This window comes from Anabas testudineus, chromosome 24 (assembly GCF_900324465.2).
Source record: "Anabas testudineus chromosome 24, fAnaTes1.2, whole genome shotgun sequence".
Taxonomy (NCBI): Eukaryota; Metazoa; Chordata; class Actinopteri; order Anabantiformes; family Anabantidae; genus Anabas; species Anabas testudineus.
Genome location: NC_046632.1, coordinates 4000278 through 4014062, shown reverse-complemented (window position 1 = coordinate 4014062; position 13785 = coordinate 4000278). Strand labels below are relative to the sequence as shown.

Below are 13785 nucleotides of genomic sequence, written 5' to 3'. Positions count from 1 at the left end.
GTTATATCTCAGTTGTTTGAGGTGTAAAAATGACACATTGTGGTTTTATGTATGCTAAGGCTAAAGTAAGCAAATTATCTCTTGGCTTGATTTCTCATATTTACTCGGATAACCGATACAGGGGTGTCGTCTTTCCTTTAATCTAAGTCTCAGCAAGATATCAAAGGATTTGCCTTTTGATTTGATAACCTTCCTTCATGTTGGTCAGGGCGGTTTAGCGTCTTGACCATCCACACATGGACACACTTACCATGCCAACTTTTGTTTACACATGCATCGACTTCCCTAAATGTAAATTAACATTACACCATTCTTCTTCTTTGGGTCACAAACCTAATTCCTCGCCTTTTACCTGCGGATGAAGCCTCCACTGATGGCCATCTGTTCACGCTCGTCCACCACGCGGGCAGGCTGGCTGGCCACCACCCCGTCCTGGTTGTTCCCCCAGGCCTTGCTGGCTCCGCTCTTCATCCTGGCCGCCGGCAGCGACAGGGAGGGTGAAGAGAGACCGTTACTCAACAGTTTGACTGGATGAGTCATCATCAACCTCAACCAGGCTGGCTTCCCATTAGTCAAAGTTACAAAGAGAGCCTTGGATTTGAGGTACTGAAACATATATATATCAGTATGTAGTGTGATCAGCTGACACAGAGGTGTTAACTTGGTTTCATGCATCCAGCACATAAATATATGGTGGGGACTAGATTAAGTCAAGCAAGGCATAGCAGGCATGGACTGTAGATTGGGTTTGGTACAGGCTCATTCTGTTGTTACACAATAGTAATTATGTGATGTTATATCTTGTAGGTATATAACATACAGTACTAATCAGATTCAGGCAAGACTTGTATGCTAAGTCACATCTGTGTGTTGTGTAAAATCTAGACATGCATTTAATAGCTGCAACATGTGGGATCCTTTTTTTAACCATCATATTGACACTTTTGTATTGTTGCAACCGTGAAGACCACCCCACTCCCACAGTTAAATGTCCCAGTGTGACAAAAAACAGAGAAGAGACGAGCTTTTGGCAGACACACAACACAGAGTGTACAGGACTGTGACAATCTTCAGGAGGGATGACGGATAATGCAGAGAACAAACTGCGAAACGACAAAAGGAAACAAAACAAACAAAACAAAAAATAGGAACTGGATGGAGTCAACATAGAATAACACTATGGTTAACTATTCCTTGATCAACCGTAGAACCCCCACCCTTAGCCAACCCGACTTTCGCTTTGTGTTCTTAAACGTCGCCGTTTTCCTTCCAGGGGTCAGATCACTGGACAAGCTGCGCTATCGCTGAGGTAGCAGTGAGGCAGAGGAGAGAACAGCGCGATAAGGCTTTGAACACTAGCACATCCCTCAACCAAAGCTTGTACGTGCTTCTGTTTCAAGAGCAGAATGCGTATGGACAAATACAGCTCCTCTAACATGATAAGCAATCGCAGCCTGGCTGCGCGGCTTTGTAAACGTCACCTCACTCTGCCTGTCAGACCTCACACCATCAGATTCAGCATCTGTTGTGGCACAGAAATGTTGTTAGGATATTTTTCTTTAGATGCTGTACTATTTTACTGCATTTGTATCTGCAGAATTTAAACTTGACAGAGCCGTCACACATCTTTCATCTTTCTGTAAAGCAGTTGACAGACACTCTTGGACAATTATTTAATATCTATACATATCTTTTCTCCATCCATTAAACTGTGTTCTGCTATTTATTTGCCGGTATTGTAGCATCAGTTGCTGAGTTTGGTATAACCTTGGAAGTCTGTGTGGATGTATTCTCGCTGTATCAGGGATGGCCATGGCTCAGCCTCCTACACAGCTTTTATTAATAGAAATGGACTGAGGCAAGGCTTCGCTTTACTCCCTGTCCCTGCTGACACATACCAGCGTGGTGAACACACAATCTACCTTTGTCTGAGTGCTTTCTTTTTCTACCTACTTTGTTCTTCTTTTTAGCTGTTTATTCTGCTCCTTGCTAATGTACAGTAGACAGATCAAATTCCTTTCCTCTTCTTTCCCTACACTTTTGATGTCCAGTTTGTTCTCGTTTGCAATTTGCTTCTTTGCAGTCTCAGAATGGGTATAATGCGCTTCTCTAATCAGCTTTGCTGTGATTGAACTGCGATGATCTGATTAGATCCTATGAGTATTGCAGATCCTGTGGCAAAACTCAACTCAATCTAATTCATTCCCTAAGCGACCTGCAAGTTGAGCTATCCACCTATCAAAATCCACTTCAGTGGCATCATAAGGCATTGAGCAGTAAAAAAAAAAAAAAAACAGCAGTCAGCTAATTCTGATAGACAGCCTGCATGCTGATAGGGATTAAGAAATACAGTAAGCAGCAGTTTCACTTTCTGAGTGGTCAACCATGTTCAGTTTTTTGGTTATTTTTCTAACATATCTGCTATATTTGTACATTCATTTTGCAAAAAGCTATCATGTCACTATCTGATATGGCTGACCTAGATGTGAGTAGGTTCCCCTGCGGGAGAGACAGCTTAGCGAACAGTAATGTTGAACAGCCAGTGCAGGATAAAGGCTAATTTAGCACAGCGCTCTGCAGGAGAGGCGGCACTGCAGAGAAACTGCAGCAGACCCAGAGGTGAAAAACAAGGCTGCAGCAGGCTGAATCGCCATATGGAGCATGTAAAGACAAGGGTACCACGGGGTACATGCTCAAAGGCATGATGTACTTGTTTAAAGAACAGATTTGAGTGTGTCTTAACCTAGTTTCCAACTCTCAATAGCAACACAGACCATTCCTGTTTTTCTCTTTTCTTCCGACTGTGTCATTTTTGTCTGTTTGTGATGCATTTACTGCCTTCTTTCTAGCATTTGACATTTAATTTGCTTTGTAGAATTCTCCTTTCCTCATACTTTTTTAAAGCCATTCTAACTCAAACTATCCTGTTCTCAGAATAAGAAAGGAAGAAAGGTTTTAGTCTGCTTAATTTTTCTGTATGAATACTGAATCACCTTTTGCAAGTTTATTCCCTGTATAGAATATCAAATAAATAAAATAAAGCTCCCCTGACTTTTTCCTCCTTGCAGTAAATGAAACATAAAAAATATTTGTTCATTATCATCATCAACATCACCTTCATCGATAATATCATCATGATCTTAGCATCATCATGTGTAGCATTGCCGTTATGAGTTGTTTCGTCATGCATGCATGAGCATTCAAAGGGTCATGCTCGCTAGTCATTCCATGTTACTGGTGCTTGGTGGCTCAAAAATGGTGGTAGGGGAAAGGGTGTGTTCAGGGGGAAACAAAAAGATCTCGTTGCCTGCAAAAAGGTGAGGATCTGCTAGATGTTAGAGCGGTGTGGTGGTGGTAGAGATCATGCAGATGAGGAGAAGTGTCAAACAGTCCTGGACCAGGCTGACCAAAGGCATTTTGGGACCAAGATCACTGAATTTCCAGCTGAAGCCAACACATAAAATGGTCTAAGTGCCAAGATGCTTCGGGAGGCCCAGCCCTGCTCTTTTAGTTGAATTGTTAAGTTTTTTTTGCACTTGAGAAGGCCATCAGCTGTAGTGACATCATTGTACAAGTCCCCTCTTCCCATCACTTTGCAAAAATAATTCCTCTTTAGTGAGAACCAATATAGATGTTACAAGAGGACTTCTACAATGGCTACGCCTGCATGTATATGGCTCCCATTAAACAGGTGTTTGGAGAAGTGGAAGCTAAGAGAATAGGGCACTTGGGGAAGAGCACTTGATAGAAGGATGTTAAAAGAGGCACTCATTGGTGAACCATTGCCTTGGCTGAGTGGAGGAGAGCTTATGTGGAGGACTGGACAGTTTTTGTTTATAGGATTTGGGTCTCGCCAGTCTTTTTGCCCATATATGGTTCGACTGCTCAAGGGCAGCATGAAAAAGGTATATATGTTTACATGGTTAATGATAGAATTTATATATAGGAAGCATCGGCGTCACTTCTCAGAGGCCAATCGGGCAGCGACAGCTCAAACTGATAGACTAGGGGATGCTTTCTAGCTGTGGAGCTATGAACGCTGGGCAGCTGTCCTGTGTGTCTGGAGCCGATCTGGTGCAGAAGGTGTGATAGGAACCCAAGGCTGCTGTATGTGCCCACAGTTATCTGCAGTGTATATCTGAATTAGCATTAAAGACAGTATTTCTAAAGCAGATCATGGCCTCATGTGTCCACAGAGTATGAGAGGGCCGGGTCAGTGCAGACTATTGGCTGGTGGCCATCATGATGTCACTTCTACCTCTGTTATTTCTTATATTTCTCATATTTTTTCTTAGTTCTGAAAGGCAGGCAGGCAGGCAGGCAAGCAGCACCTACTTGTTACATGGACAGGAGCAAAGACCACAGAATTTCCCTAGATCGTTCAAATTCTTTTCTGCATCCTTCATGTCCTTATTGATTTGGTCCATTCCCTCCTCGATGCGCTCCAGTTGCTCTGATTAAACACAAGTCATTTATTCCCCACAGAACGAAGCACAAGAAGAGAGTGGGAGGAAGAGGAGAGGAAGAGAGAAAGAGAAAGAGAAGACAAAGGAGAGAAGACAACAACTTCAGACACTCACTGTGACAAAAGAAAGAAAAAAAAAAAAGAGGAAAAACTGGACGCCACCACATATGTAGAGAACCTTTGGGGCACGTTGTCAGTACCTACTTGTTACATGGACATATGAAAAGCCCACAGCATTTCCCTAAATCTTTTAAATTTTTCTCGGCTTCCTTCATGTCTTGGTTGATATGGTTCATGCCATCTTCAACACGATCGAGTTGCTCTGGTCAGGACAAAGGGATGACAGTAGTGGAATGAATTTCATTGACAGAAATATGAGTTATGATGAGCAGCAACTGAGTTGTGTGTGTAGTCTGTTGTGTACAGTACGTGCATGTGTGTGTCAGAATGACAGGCTGAGACTCAACTGTCCTGAGTGCATTGACTGGGTAGACCAGCAGAATTACGTGCACTTGCTGAATTTTTGGCCCAGATAAAGTTAATGGCACACAGATCATGACTGTCGATTTACTTTCTTTGTGTGACTGGTAAATTTGATTGTACATACTGTATAAGTTAAAATATTTTAACATTCATGTCAGAGAAATTGTTTTTCAGAAAAATCGATATTTTCCTTTCAAGTTGAGAGTAATAAAATATAAAAATATGCATGTTAAATTTGAAACTCGAGTTAGCAGCCAGTTTAGCTTAGTATAAAGACTGGAAACAGAATGCTACAGTGTTTGGTTGTGGGGTTTTATTCATTAAATGCTACCTACTAGACTTTTAAAAACAGCCAAGCTAACTATCTCCCATTTTTTTTCCCAGTCTTCATGCTTGGCTGGGCTAATTTCCACATGGCTCTAGCTTCATATTTAGTGTACAGGCATGTTTTCAATCTTCTCTTCTACTTCTTGGCATTGAAACAAGTAGCCTAAGCTTATTTCCTTAACACACGGTACCAAACTATTCTTGTATATATTCCTTGAAACACAGGTGCAGTTCAAATCCTTGCATCTACATCCACAATGGATATTTTTTATTTTTACCAGACCAAAGCAACTAAATCTCCCCTGAGAGCTGTTTCCTGCAGCAATGGTACTGTGCATGTGCTGACAGGTTTTCCCATTAATAAAGAACATTTCGGCTGTCTCCTGATCTACAATCACAGTGTAGGAATTAGGACGGTAAGCTAAAGCTGCTCCTTTTTGCACCCAACTAATTTGAGGCAAATAAAACAATAATTATTATATTGTGCTTTGGTCTTACCGAGGCCTAGCCCCCAAATTATGAGTGATAGTAGTTAATGGAATTATTAAAAAAGTGGCCACATAGCCTTTATGTGTAGGCATGTGCTATGGGACCCTTCAAAAGGTTTTAAGTCTATTCTAATAATAAAGATTGGGCGATTTACATTGTTACATTTTGTTGTCACAATAAAGTGAGTTTAAAATAGGAAAAATTAAAAAAGACTTTGTGTTTTTTTGGCTTTGCAAAAAGCAACTGAAAGGATTGTGTGTGACTGGAATCTGGTTTATAAGTGTCAGGGCCTTTGTCATGATGTGGTGGATGTTGTTAGTGGCTGGTCCACACTTTAAAGAATTTCCATCCTGATTGAGATTAAAGGAAATACAGTATAGGCAGAGTGTGAAAGGGTGAGGCACAGTTAAATATGGAGGAGACTGAAAAACTAGTTCATGTACTTTTTAAGATTTGTAAAATCCCTGGTTATGATGCATTTATGTAAATATATTCAACCAAGAAAGGATCCATGTAGAGCAAGGCCAGCAAACTAGAAAAAAGCGTGGCTAAAGGTTTTATCTTTCACCTGAGGTAAACCTCTACACCCTTTAACAAATGTCTCCAGTATCAAGTGCCATAGTATTACAGGCTTTCTGCCTGCACAAAAGTCAATAACGCAGGGGCAGAGGTTGGTTCATGCTTACAGCCTCCTGCGTGTCCAGTCAGTTGTTGCAATTGGTTTTGGAGTACTGATGCTGCGGGTGCAGAATTAGCGCTAGGGACACTAGAGATGAGAGGATAAATGGATACCTGGAGGAGGAATAGAGCTTTTACCCCTGAGTGAACAACACTGTTGGTGCAATTAAGGCACTCCTACAGGATTGGTGAATTGGTTTACTTGCCTTCCAGCCAATGGAAGAGCGGACTACCCATGTCTTCCCTAGAGCCAAGTGAAGCACATAGTTTCACACTGCCAATATGATGTTGTGCACTATGAACAGTGTTATTGGGCTGTTCTTGCTCATTAACAAGCTGCATCTAACCAGGGAATGTACAAAGCTGCATGGGTTGATAGAGAAGTGGTTGAATATTTTGTCTTTACCAGCTAAATCGATCGTTTTTCTTATGCATATCTTGTATTTTTACACCTCTGCACTGTGGACAGAGTGGCAGATCCTGTTCGGCTGTTTTCAGATCTGTTTGGACATTTAAAGTTCCAGCACTTTCAGGAAAAGGCAAAAAAAAAATATTTGGCCAAATTATAATAATTTATTAAGTGACCTTTAACCAGAGTTTTGGGCATATTTATACAGTGGTAGCATTTATGCAGCAGATAATTTGGCATTCAGGCTTATTAGCTGTAAATGATGCGACAAAATCAAAAAGTGTATGACATCGGATAGTTTTAATCACTTTAACATCAAAAATGTTTTCCTCAGTAGTTTTGAAAAAAAGATAATAGCACAAACAGATCCAAGATCAGACTAGAAGTCACTCTGCCACTTTCTGCCACAAGAATCAGCTTGTTAACCCAACTGGATTAAGGTCAAGAAATAATTCCTCTTGATGTTGAGCTGTAGGGTTTTAGCGCTGAAGTGGCTGAGATGAAATATTTGTTAATTTTGGCACTTTAAAGCTTTCCTTTCGCAGTCTTTGTCAGCTAATGGAAATAAAAAAGCTCCTAGCAAATTAAAAGCAGTTAGGCAAAGAATAAAGAAAAAACAAGTTAGCCCAAGGAAACAAAGGTTAAAGGAAGCTGAAAGAAAATTTCCCCCAAAATTAAACTTGCACCCTTGACTGATGACAACCCAAATACGAAATCAGGAAAATAAAAATTTGTTCAGAAATGCATTAATGAATACAAGCAATTTCATATGAAACAACTGATCCATTCACAAGTTTTGATGTTTAACACCAAATATCACTCGTAGTGCTGCAAGTGCGTGTCTATAATCATTATCTACTGCTTTTACTGAAAAAAGAATATTTATACCAGCTTTGTTGATTGTGAACAGCTTAGTCATTAACACCTACATATGTGATGTGATTACTCTCGCTGTCTCCCCTCTTGCAGACTTACCTCCCTGCTCGTCCAGCATAACCAAAGTCCTGATGCCGGCATCTTTGCTCTACTCCCCAAGGACAAGCAGGTAGAAAGGAGGGGTGAGGGTGGGAGGAACAGTAAAATGAAATAGAGGTCAGTAAAACAACAGAGGGTATCAGTGGCTACTGATTTGCTGTCACAAGGTATTTCTGCTTTACATATTCTTCACCACAAATAATTTGTGTTCTGTGTTAGGTGACGGCTACTTGAATGGTTTTATTATTAAATTCATAAATTATATATAAATTAATATATAGAATATAAATTAATATATATTCTTTAATATTAAATTCATCTAATACTAAAACACGCTGACTAAAGATAAAACATGTGGCTAGAAGAAGGAGTGCAGTAGAAGCTGTCTCTGCCTGCTTTAATTTTTAACGCAGGTACCATTGTTACAGACTCAGTAAGCCATAAAGTTCCTTCACAGTTGAACAGCTACATACACAGGATGATTAAATCAATAGTTTGATATTTCTGTAAGTCAATGATGCCACTCTTATTTCTGACTGCTAATTTGGATGCTAAAGTGTTTGCATCCTTTTGATATTGGCACTGCAAAGATTAACGGTTTTGGAAAATTATTATTTTACATTATGATACCCTTGAATCTTTCTGTTAACAACTCCATCCTCTATTAGGAACACATTAGAACATTTTTCTCCCACAAAATCAGTATGTAAAGTAGTATTGATTAGAAGGTGCAAAAGGTCATTTAACTATTACATCGAAGCAGGAAGCAGGGAAACAGCCCCCAGGAGCTTGACAATAATAATGCTGACAGCAAGGGAAAGTTCTCATTAAATGAGAAGCCTGTACAAATGACACACTTATTAACACTGGATCCCAACACCCCTTTTGTAAGAGTCAGCACTGGTTTGACCATATATTCAGTATTTCTTGTGATGTTAAATAAGACCTTTCACCCTGCAAATTCAAAATGGAGTAGGAGATGTCTGTTTTCCTGCCTTTCTGCTCACAGTTTCATTTCAATTCCTCATTGGAAAATATCTGAACAGCTGAGCCTCCATGAACATTCAGCAGTAAATAAAGTATTAGCCAGTGATAAGCTGAGTTGGCTGCAGGTTTGGATCCGGGTAGAAAGAGTGCTAGGAGCAGGATACACTTGCTTTTGAACAAAACGTCTTAGAAATGCAACACCACCACATTAAGATGTGGCACCTGGCTCGGCTTGATAGGCATAAATAAGAGTTTAATGCATAAGCACACACACCATTACACACACATCCCCCGTGCCTTTTCAGCAGTTTTGGAGGAAAGCCACATTGATGCTAGAGTGGCGGTGAGGTGAGAAGGGAGCAATAGGGAAACTCGGGTGTATAAATTATTCTGTAATTCAGCAAGCTTTCTTCCAAGAGAAATCCCAATGCAGTCGAAATGTGTCCCAGGAGAAATTCTCCTGCAATAATCAACCATGATCCCATACAGGACTGCAGATGGTTCAGTGAGACTTGCTCATTCAAATAGAAAAAAAACAGAGCTTTATAAATTTGGCTGAAGGGCTGCAAAGTAGCAAGATTTTCATGTATCTAAAGTGAGGTATTTGCTTTTACGTTTTCTATGCTTTTTGGCTGGTTTGGTTTATGTTTTGTGGCTGATCAACGCAAACATCCAACACAACCAGGTTTTCAGAGTGAACGATGAGGTAAATTTTGAGAGGAGTCTTATGTTATCACTAAACTACACCTAAAGACATGGACAAAATTATTGGCACATTTCCCTTAAAGAAAGAATACTCAACAAAGGTCACTGAAATATCTTGAAACTGACAAAAGTAATAATAAATAAAAAATTACCCATAATTAACTTATGAAAATCAGATATTGCTTTTGAGTTGTGGTTCAACAGAGGTTTTTAAAAAAACAAACTAATGAAACTGGCCTTGCCAAAAATGATGGCACCCTTGACTTAATATTTTGTTGCACAACCTTTTGAGGCAGTCACTGCAAGCAGGTGATTTCTGTAACTCTCAATGAGACTTCTGCACCTGCCGAAAGGTATTTTGGCCTATTCCTCACGAGCAAACTGCACCAGCTGTCTCAGGTTTGAAGGGTGTCTTCTCCAGATGGCATGTTTCTGCTCTTCCCACGGATGTTCAATATGATTTACATCGGGACTTATAGAAGGGCACTTCAGAATAGTCCAATGTTTTGTTATTAGCTGTTCTTCAGTGTTTTAGCTGTGTTTTGGGTTATTATCTTGTTGGAGGACCATGAGCTGTGACAAAGACCAAGATTTTTGACACAGGGCAGCAGCTCCAGATAGCACCTTGAAAGACATGAGATTTCATTGTACCCTGCACAGATTTAAGACCACCTGTGCCAAATGCAGCAAGCAGCCCCAGAACAGAACCGAGCCTCCTCTGTGTTACACAGTAGGCGCAGTGTACTTTTGTTTGTATGTTTTATTTTTGCATCTATTACGATAGAACTGATGTGACTTGGCAAAAAGTTCCAGTTTTGTCTCATCTGTCCAGAGGACATTCTCCCAGAACCTTTGTGGTTTGTCAATATGCGTTTTCTTGCTTTTTTATGATTTGCTTTTAACAGTGAGTCCTTCTCGGTCATTTTCTATTAAGTCCACTTTGGCTCAAACAGTGCCTGATGGTGTGATCTGATGCCGATGTACCTTAAACTTGGAGTTCACCTCTAATTTCTTTGAAAGGTGTCTCTTTGGTTACCATTTGTATTACCTGTCTCTTCAATTTGCCATTGACTGTCCTTTTGCAGCAACATCCAGGGAGGTTGGCTACAGTCTTGTGGACCTTAAACTTCTGAATAATATGTGCAGCCATAGTCACAGGAACATCACCTTTTACATGTTTGTCTATCCTTTTTGTCTAATCTCCTGAGACAACTCTCTCTTTAGTTTTCTGTGCTCCATGTTCAGTGTGGTAAATACTATGATACCAAACAGCACAGTGACTACTTTTCAGACTGACTGCTTACAAGTTTGAAAACACCTATAATGCCAATTACAGGACATCTTAGTTTAACGTGGTCAAATAATTTAATATCTTTTCGAGTGCCATCATTTTTGTCCAGGCCGATTTCATTAGTTGTTTTTTAAAAACGTCTGTTGAACCAAAACTCAAAAGCAGTGTCCGATTTTCACAAGTTAATTTTTAGTAATTTTTTATTTATAATTACTTTTGTCAGTTTTAAGTAATTTCATTGACCTTTGTGGGTTTTTCTTTCTTTAAGAAAAGGGTGCTAATAATTCCACGTCCATGTCCTCATATGTCTGTCTTCCTCATGTCCTACATCATCTCACACAATCATTTTTCCATAAGAGGCTGGCTGTGGCTGTCTTTAATCTGTGATATTTTTTAATTATTCTGTTTACTCTGTAGATCTTTCAGTCGCCTCAGGCTCTTTTCTATGATTTTATCTCGTTCTCCATGTTTTCAACCAACCCGAAGGAGGTGCCTCTCCCTCACATGCTTCCTGCCTAGAGTACAGTCACAGGGTGGAGTGTGGTTGGATGTGACTGATGATCAATATGACCTTGAGATCTGCACCGGTGCTTGTCAGACAGCCCCACCCCCCAGCTATCTGCGACTTCCAGTATCCGTCATTCTCTCTCTTTTATTCCCTCCTTCCCACCACCTGCCTGTTGGCCTTACTAAGGCTTTCTGTCTCTCTTTATGTCTTTCACACTCAGGTTATTACACTATTATTTACTGGCAGTGCTATAAATGCAAATAAAAATCTACAGTGTCTGTGTGCGTATGTGTATCCTCTCTTGGTCCATTTCTTACAATGTGCTATTCACACTGACTTTGGATTAATTCCTATTAAGAAATAATAAAGTGACGTCACGTCACCTTACCCAGAAATAGCTTGATAGTCATCTTAGACAGGTCCAGATAAAATTATCAATAAGATTATATGTTAAAAAACAGTTCTGGGAAAGACTCTTATTAGCTTTCTTGAAAGTTAGAGAAGAAGACTGATATTACTCACACAACTGTCCATAATATTTAAAGTTAGAGCCAGGAGAAGACTAGCTTAGCTAAAGCCAAAGAGATGGCTGGAACCTGTTCACTTAAAACTGCACCTATCCACCTAGCTAAGAAATAATCTGGTACATAACTCCAAACGAAACGAAACTAAACAAACAAACAAAAAAAATCAAGATACCATATGTTGGGTACTAAGCTTTAAAATGTGCTTTTTTACATTCATTATTAAAGGGCCCCATTCTTCCAAAAATAATCATACATCCCTCTGTCATGGAGACCGTCTGATTTCATCTTTGTACTGTACTGTACCAGCACACATTCAGTTCCTTGTGTTCCTTGTTAGAGAATAACATGGACATTGTGTCTTTGTAATGCTGGCACCCTCACATTCACAATGCTTGAAAAATAATGTAAACTCAACAAAATGTGATGGATCTTATTTAGAAGTGTAATAACTGTTGAGTTACTACTACTGTACAGGGAAAATAGGACCATTGGTAGCCTGCCCTGTGTGCTTGCGTTCCCTTTCAGAAGCAGTTTAAATGAAAATGTCAATAATAGTAACAAGATTAGCCCACAAGACAGGAACACGATTATAAAATCTCATAGGTATAAAACGGAAAGACCTAAGTACTGCAGTGTTTTTCTTTTCAGCACTTAATTGCCTTATGCTTAAAGCTCCGTGCGGGAGAACACATATCACCTTATCCTTGATACAGAGGAATTTGTATATATAATAAGTGTATCTGAGACATGATAAACTTCCATCAACAGTTTTATAATCTTGCTGTCATATTTTGGCTTAGATCTTACTATAATTCTAAACTGAAAGTTTACACCACCCATAATTTGGAGTTGCATGTGTATTTTCTTACCTCTTCCACCAGTTGCAGCATACGACGAGTGCTCTCCAGTGACTGTAGAAAAAAAAGAAAACACACACAAATACACTTAATTTCTACTAGAGATCACTGAACCATTTTAATCAGCTAGAGTCATTTTGAAAGGTACTGTATGGCAGGAAATGTATTAAAATGGATAGGAAACAAACATACACACTGGTGTGTCTATGAATGCTTATTGGCTTGAGCATAAGTGAGCACCTATCATAACGAACTCGACATGAACTCAATGTGAACGTACAGCAGGAGACTGTCTGCATTTTGAATATTGAATATGGCTGAGATTATGAGGAAATCTTACAGAAGCAGTAATGAGTATATTTTCACACTAGCAGATGCTTATTGCACATGATTCTGAGTGTGGGTTCAAAACTACATTCTAGAGGCATTTAGGCATGTTTGAGATATAGTAACCAACCTTTGATTTACTCAAGAATACAATAGTTCTGCCAGTAAAATAACTACAGTCTTGTAATGAATTAATACATCTTTGCTGTCTCTACTCTATTCCTGTTGGATGACTATTCTTAGCCTGTGAGGTGATTGATATTTAGCTGCATGTTCCTGTGACCCTCTCTTAAGAAGTGTGATGCTGCAGAGCACAGCTTGCTAGCTGGAAACACTCAGCAGGGACGGCGCTCTGTGATATCTTGTCCTTCTTACAATGACACGACTTCGCCTTGCTGTGCTTGCTGTGAGCACAACTGATCCCCCAGAGAGGTGGGGGTGGTAGAAAGTGGGGGTTGAATAAGGAAGCGAATGGGGTACAAACTTGATTTGAGCAGCCATTTTCAATATAGCCTCTTTCATTTATTCCTCCTTTCCAACTCATCTGTCACTTCGTTTTCATTTTTCCCTATTTACATCTGAAGTCAGGCCACCGAAATACACTTGTGCTGGCATTTTAACGCTTGCTGTCATGTTCTTTGATCTGTAATGGGAATCATGCGAACTGTCATCTTCTCTGTGGAGCTGAAAGTTCATTTAAGTCAGTGCATCAGAGGCGAAAACTGTTATTCTGATGCCGCCATTTTGTGCATGCCCT

At 39.9% G+C, this 13785-nt stretch overlaps 1 protein-coding gene across 2 annotated transcripts in view; it reads right to left on the bottom strand.

Moving 5' to 3' along the window:
• The window catches only part of snap25a (synaptosome associated protein 25a), a 30120-nt gene that overhangs the window by 2212 nt on the left and 14123 nt on the right, over positions 1-13785 (bottom strand). For both annotated transcript variants that reach the window (XR_003297529.1, XM_026340606.1), the window contains exons 3-6: positions 12714-12755; positions 7827-7875; positions 4336-4453; positions 353-472 (exon numbers count right to left, since the gene is read on the bottom strand). Coding sequence is in view for 1 of the 2 variants with exons in the window: in XM_026340606.1 (XP_026196391.1) it covers positions 353-472; positions 4336-4453; positions 7827-7875; positions 12714-12755 (329 nt within the window). In the remaining variant the exon portion in view is untranslated. The remainder of the gene's footprint in view (positions 1-352; positions 473-4335; positions 4454-7826; positions 7876-12713; positions 12756-13785) is intronic.